This window comes from Otolemur garnettii, unplaced genomic scaffold, assembly GCF_000181295.1.
Source record: "Otolemur garnettii isolate 467f Iridium unplaced genomic scaffold, OtoGar3 scaffold00413, whole genome shotgun sequence".
Lineage (NCBI taxonomy): Eukaryota > Metazoa > Chordata > Mammalia > Primates > Galagidae > Otolemur > Otolemur garnettii.
This window is the reverse complement of record NW_003852808.1, coordinates 61,303-68,409: the sequence shown is the minus strand read 5'-3', so window position 1 is coordinate 68,409 and position 7,107 is coordinate 61,303. Positions and strand designations below refer to the sequence as shown.

The window sequence follows — 7,107 nt, the reverse complement described above, 5'->3', positions numbered from 1 at the left end:
AGAAAAGACAATGAAGAGCATCAAGCAGACTGAAAGCAGAAGATAGACACTCTCCAAACCAATTTGCTCACCCTTCATTGATGCATAAGAGAAAAAGGAAACTACTACTGTGAAACTACCACATTGGGGGGTTGATGTCAGAGCAGTTAGTGTTATGTGTGATACCTTCAGGCTGACTCCCAGTCACTTTGCTGGATTGACCCTCAGAAGGTCGGGATCTTGTTCAAAGTTATGCAGGAAGAGACCTGAGACGGGAAACCACTCTTCCCCACACACACACCATCGCACTGACTAATGCCTCACTCACCACTTTTTCTTGGGAGATGAGGGCTAGAATTGATTATGACAACAGGATAATTTGGCCAGTTGCATACCTGAGGCTCGGTTCTGTTAATGCCTATGAGGAAGAGGAGGTGGGCCAGGAGCAGGCAGAGAGAGAGCTGCAGGTGCAGGGTGGTACTGGTGTTCTGGATGGGCCGGCACAGGAGGAAGGTGAGGGCTGCCAGGAAGAGGCACAGCACAGACATGGTCAGCCCCACATGGGTGATCACAGTCAGCACAGGATCCTCCTGAAAACCACCAAAGGAGGACTCTATTACAGTTTCTAGCTGTACCACTGTGTTCGCTTAACCTCTCTGAGATTTGCCATTCCTGTCTTCAAAATGGGGGCAGCAACAGAATTCATCACCAAAGGAGTATTGAATCCAAACAACTAGATGAGGGCTGTGCAGTAGAAATGGGACACGTGAGCCTCGTGTGTACATTGACATTTTCTAGCAGCCATAACAACAAATGTACAAAGGAACAGATGAAATTAACAGTGCATTTAACTTAGCTGAGCAGGTTCCAAATATTATCAGTTATGGAGACATAAACAATTATTAGTGAGATACATCACATTCTATTTTTTCTTTCATATTAAGCCTTAGGAATCTAGCAGATATTTCACACTTAAAGCACATCTCAACTCAGACACTGTATGTTCAGTGTTGAAAGCAAAATGTAGTTTTACCAAAGAGTAAAGTGATGTTTAACTAAAGAATATTTTATGCTTCTCAAGGTTTTTAATTTCAATCATTGAAATGAAATAAAATTAAGAATTTGGTTCATCATTAGCTCTAACTGTATTCTAAGTGCTTTATAGCCTTGTATCTAGTATCTAGTTATCCTATTGGACAGCACAACACTCAAAAGTAACGTCCAGGAAGGCTGAGAGTTTTTTAAAATCTGTCTTGTTTCCTGTTGTATTCAATGGCCTAGAACAATGTCTGGTGTATAGTAGGCACTCAGTAAGTAATAAAATGAGGCAATGTATGTGAAGCTCACAACACAGTGGCTGTCATATACTAAATGTTCAATATGTGAGAGCTAAGAAGAAATAGGGGGAGGAGATTAGTTAAATTTTGTTTTTTTGCTTTTTTTCTTTTCTCTAGACAGAGCCTCACTCTGTCACCCTGGGTAGAATGCCTTGGTGTCACAGCTTGCATCAACCCCAAACTCTTGTGCTCAAGTGATCCTCTTGCCTCAGCCTCTCAATTAGTTGGGACTACAGGTGCCTGCCACAATGCCTGACTATTTTTAGAGATGGAGTCTCACTCTGGCTCAGGCTAGTCTCCAACTCCTGAACTCAGGCAATCTGCTCACCTCAGCCTCTCAGAGTGCTGGGATTACAGGCGTGATATTTACCTGGCCTGGTAAATTTCTTTAAACCTGAATTATCCTAGACTTTATTGGAATCTGGGAAGTTCAGCAGGCTAAGTTGTGTCACTGGTGTCCCAGTTGACTTCCTCGGGTCTGAGAGGGGAGGGTTAGGTGTCAATTTCTTTTGCAGAATAACAGATGCTTTCAATCCCAAACCTCCTTGAACTTTATCATTAGAGATGCTGCCAAGCAAACATCCCAGTGTCTGAAGACTTTCCTTGTTAGCTTGAGCTCACTCTGCACATGCCCAGGGAAGTGTCAGAGAAGGAGCATCCCCTGGATTCAACTCTCAAGAAATGACTAAAGGGAGTTGGAGTATAAACACCCAGCTGGCCACTCAATTAGAATGATTCTGAGATGTGAGTTCTACACTGAATCCCAGAGTCCCCCAGAATAAATGAGATCCAGTTGCCCACAATGGTGAAGGACTTGGTCATGTTTTCTGCATTGGCTTCTGTCTCATTCTCATTTAATGTTCTCAGTCCCTACTGATGTTTCCTGGAATCCCCTTGCAAGTAAGCTACTACCCCTTATATACTAACCTTTAAGCTACTCCCTATAATATAATGATTTCTTATATTAGAGAGTTTTTTTCCTAAGAAATTCAGAAGATGACCTCACACTTTTCTGACGCAATTAGGTTCACAAGAAGGGACCATGAATGGTGGTACCTTGGGGGTAAGAGCTATGAGGACAGCAAAGCTGGACAAATGGTAGCACTTGCATTGGGTGTGAGAATTGTTGCTGTACACATGAGAGCATCCCTCTGTGGACCAGCTGCCTCCCTCTTCCTGTGAGTCTTTCCAGTAGACACATAAATGTTTTGTCTTCACATCTCCAACCTGGAAACGAGAATAGCATGAAGGTGAGTCTATTTCAGTTTGGTTATTTCAACTTTATGGCTTAATCATGGTGCACTGTATTGGAAACTAGATTGGGAAAGAAAACAGTTGTTGAGAAGACTTTCACATCACCAGACCTGCCACGGAGCTTATTCTTCATTTGTTCTGCCTATCTCTGTCCATCTCAGTGCACCTGGGATCAAATCTTATAAACTGCCTCACCCAGGTTAACAGCCATTGATAGGACCAGTGAGAGGCCCTGGAGAGAGACCATTGTGGGAGAGAGAAGTCAGATGTTCCTCCCAGACTCCTTCTGCTCCAGCCTCTCTCATCTCAGGCAAGGTAATCCCTCCTCCTGCCTCTAGCTTCATCTGAGCTCAATAATGTTTCCTCTTCATTGCCTTTTAGACTTTAATTGGGAGAAATTCTTCCACTGAGGCAGCCTCCGGGAATCTAGACATTACCTTCCTTTCCAGCTTTATCAAGAGATGATTCATAAACAAAAATGAGGTATATTTAAGGGACAGTATATGACATACGAAATGATTACCAAAATCAAGGTATTTAACACATCCAGTACCTCATACAGTTCCAGTGTCTATATGTGGTGACAACACTCTCTTAGTAAATCTCAAGCATATGATACATCATTATCATTAACTATAGTCTTCATGGGGTACATTAGGTCTGCAGAACTTATTCATGTTTTAACACAGTTTATCACCTTAGACCAAATTCTCATTTTCTTCACACCCCATCTCTGGAAACTACCCTTATCTATGTTCTGTTATTATGAATTTGATTTTTTTAGATTCCAGACATAAATGAGATCGTGCAGTATTTTTTTTTTTATGGTTTAGCTCACTTAGTAAAATAATCTTCCATGTTTATCCATGTGTCACAATGGCAAGATTCCCTTCTGTTATGAGGCTGAATAACATTCCATTATATATCTATATGTAAATGAAATATATAGATATATGATATGAATGAAATATATACACATATATATAATGGAATGTTATTCAGCCTCATAAAAGAAGAGAATCTTCAAAGATTATTCTATAATTAAGAAGATATCATATAATTATATTTCTTGTAGAAAACTTTTTCTTTATCTATTCGTATCTTGGTTAAAACAACTTGAGTTGTTTCCAAATCTTTGTTATTGATAATAATGCTGCAGTGAATATTAGGGTGCTATTCTCTTTTCAATTCCTTTATCTATATACCTAGAATCATGATTGTTACATCATATGATATTTCATTTTTGATTTTTTGAGGAACCTTTTATTCTTTTCCATAGTGGCTATACATGTTGACATTCCCACAAATAGATCTCTAAGAATTCCCTTTCCCCCCACATCCCCACTAATATTTATGTGTTGACTTTTTGGTAACAGCCATCCTAACAGATGTGAGGTGATTTCTCATTAAGGTGCCTTTACATTTCTTCTCAGTTAGAAATTAGATTTGGATTCATTTTCCTGCCTGGAAGGTGATAGTACACCCTTCTATTAAAAACACTACATGGAGAACCACCACTAGCTTCTGCTCACCTGAGTATGTTGAAAAGTCAGAACTATGGGTTCAGACAGGTAAACTTTGTCCTTCAAGCCAATGGTGCCACTTACAACATGAGAGTTTAGTTTTACTTCATGCAGTCCTCTTCTGTTATTAAAAAATGATCCATTCAGAATATCTCCGAGAGACTGATAAGTGATAAGGGCAACTGCACTTACACCTGAGAGAATAGAAGAAAAATAATGTTAGGGAGTGTTCATAGCTTGGGGATTTAGTACAGTAGTGTCTTAGATGATGACCAGAAAGCAAACAATGGATAGTTTGAAAGTTCCTTAAATTGCACTTTCAGCAGTCTACATGTGGTTTGGGGTAAAGTATTTTTAGTTATATAATACATATTATAATACTCCACACATTATAAGAGATACATGTACAAAATATGCTCATCAGTGGAAAGTAAAAATATATATGAGCTCTTAGGCATCTAAGTCAGAGTCGTGAGGCAATTATTTTTCTCAGAGGAACAGGTGGAACTCAAGTGGGCTAAAGAAGGCACACACTCCCATCTTCTCACTCTCAGGTATCTAATTTAGTAGAAAGGTATGCAGAGTGAGCCATTCTATTTAATTCACTCAATTTCCTTCCCTCCTTCATCTCCCTCTCTCTCTCCTTTTCCTTTTCACCCTCCCCCTTTCATGAAAGTATAATTCACTGACATCTAGTGCTCATTGGGTGTTCTGTAACCTGATGGGATATTCCCCAAACTTCAGTTATCTATGTGCCACAGCCCAATTTTGACCAAAGCCACTTACCTGTATTATTAATTACTCCCTTTTAAAAATCAACTCATTTTAGATGCTTTCCCTCTCTCCCCCTACTCTACAGTTCACAGTAAGGGGCAAAGGTTAATCAATAGCCAAGAATTTTTTTTGGAGTAAATGCAGCAGGTGTACTACTCTCAATCTAACCATGTCTTATTCTTTGAAATAGTTTATATGCATTATTTATTCTATTTATTCTTTCATCACATACTTATCAAACCCTGACTGTGTGCCAAGATATTCTAGGAATTAGAACACAGCAGTGAACAAAACAGACAAAATCTCTGCTATCAGAGAGTTAACATTGTAGTGGAAGAAATGGATAGCAAACCAATCAATAAATTAGAAAATAATTACATAGGGAAGGTACTTTTCTGAGGCAAAAGTAAAGGGATGGAAAACTATGGTATGGGAAGGGTATCAATCTATGGCATGAGGGTCACATGTAACTTGAAACCCACTTTTGTCAATGAAATTTTATTGGTACAGCCACACACCTTCATTGACTTAGCATGTATGTCTGCTTTCATGCTGCTCTGGCAGACTTGGGTAAGTTACGATGAGGTTCCCCTGGTGCAAAAAGTCTAAAATATTTACTCTCTGATCCTTTTACAGAGTAATTTTGCCAACCTATAAAACAGAAAAAACTTTGGAACTCTTTTACTTTGGGTTTTCACAAAACTCTTCTGAAAGGAAAGAATGTTCAAAGTGATCTGCCACTGTTGAATGTTACCTTTTCAAACATCATGTATAATAATAAATAATGTGTCAGCCTGTCACTTCTAAGGAAGAATATCAAAGAATCCTATTAGACCCTAGGTATGTTTCCCAAAGTACACTCCTTTAAGATTTCAACTTCATCCTCTCAATTGCCTGATTAAATCTTTGAGAATAATTCTCCTATGAATATGTTATAAGGTCTTATCCTTTGGTCTAATATCTTATAGATGAAATAATGATGCCTAGAATTGACAGTCAAGAGAATCCATCATAGGCACAGTACCCATTGTAGTTCCTTTGAAAGTACGAGTGCAGTCAATATGCATACTATTGTTTCCAGCTTCCAGAAGAGCCTTCTCGCTTGTCTCATTGCACCTCCTGGTTTCATAGACTGAAAAATTAAGAAGATGAGTCTCTTAATATTTACTTCTCATGACTAAAAAACTTATTGAATATCTCCCTCCTTTGGAAAACACCCTAATGGTTATTCTACCTCCCTAGTACAAGGGTCAACAGGTGGCAATTTCTCTCCACATCTCTGGCTGGTGGGAATGAAGTAATCAAAATGTCCTGAGCGATGTACATTGGCCATACAACCCAAGGGAAAATAAGAGATGTTTGTGGTTCCCAGAGCTGGAACAAGGGGGGCAAACTCAGCATTTACCACAGGCTACTTAAGGAGCAAAAACAAAAAAATGAGTGAAATAATGATACTTGAGTACTTGTTAAGAAAGAACATAATCTTTCTAAGAAAGAGTAGCTTAAGCTATTGAGAATTTTCTGAGTAAAATCAATAAGGAAATATCTTCGGCATTGGGGAAGAATGCTTTTGAGTAAACTCTGTCCACATCAAATAAGCCTTTAAACACAAGATCATAAGGATTACCCTCATAATTTTTTCCATTCAAGAAGTTTGTATCTGTATGGGTGAGAAAATTGTCCTAGGAGCTATGGCAGAAACCTCACCATTCACCCCTTCTTACTCTGGGAGTATAACTATTAAATTTAAGCTGACCACAAATAATTTTCCAGCTGCCCTTGCAGGTAGGTAGAGCCATGCATGAACCCATTTTCAGGAAAGTGGATGGAAGATTAGGATGACGTGTCCTACAAGAAGTGAGCATTTTCTGCAAACTAATACATTCCTTTTGGAAAGATGTCTGGAGAACACTTAGAGAACTAAAAATTGACCTGCCATTCAATCCTACAATTCCTTTATTAGTATATACCCAGAAGATCAAAAATCACATTACAATAAAGATATTTGTATTAGAATGTTTATTGCAGCCCAATTCATAATTGCCAGGTCATGGAAGAAGCCCAAATGCCCATCGATCAACGAATGGATTAATAAACTGTGGTATATGTACCCAATGGAATACCATGCAGCCATAAGAAAGATGAAGACTTTACCTCCCTCATGTTTACATGGATGGAACTGGAAAATGTTCTTCTTAGCAAAGTATCACAAGAATGGAAGAAAAAGTATCCAATGTACA

At 38.8% G+C, this 7,107-nt stretch overlaps 1 protein-coding gene across 1 annotated transcript in view; it reads right to left on the bottom strand.

Moving 5' to 3' along the window:
• Positions 1 to 374: 374 nt before the first annotated feature.
• Positions 375 to 7,107, bottom strand: part of LOC100961834 (adhesion G protein-coupled receptor E4-like) — a gene marked incomplete at its 3' end in the record, with an annotated part of 31,609 nt that continues 24,876 nt past the window's right edge. The window contains exons 7-10 of the mRNA XM_023509142.1: positions 5,892 to 5,999; positions 4,103 to 4,287; positions 2,373 to 2,543; positions 375 to 569 (exon numbers count right to left, since the gene is read on the bottom strand). Of these exons, the coding sequence (XP_023364910.1) occupies positions 375 to 569; positions 2,373 to 2,543; positions 4,103 to 4,287; positions 5,892 to 5,999 (659 nt within the window). The remainder of the gene's footprint in view (positions 570 to 2,372; positions 2,544 to 4,102; positions 4,288 to 5,891; positions 6,000 to 7,107) is intronic.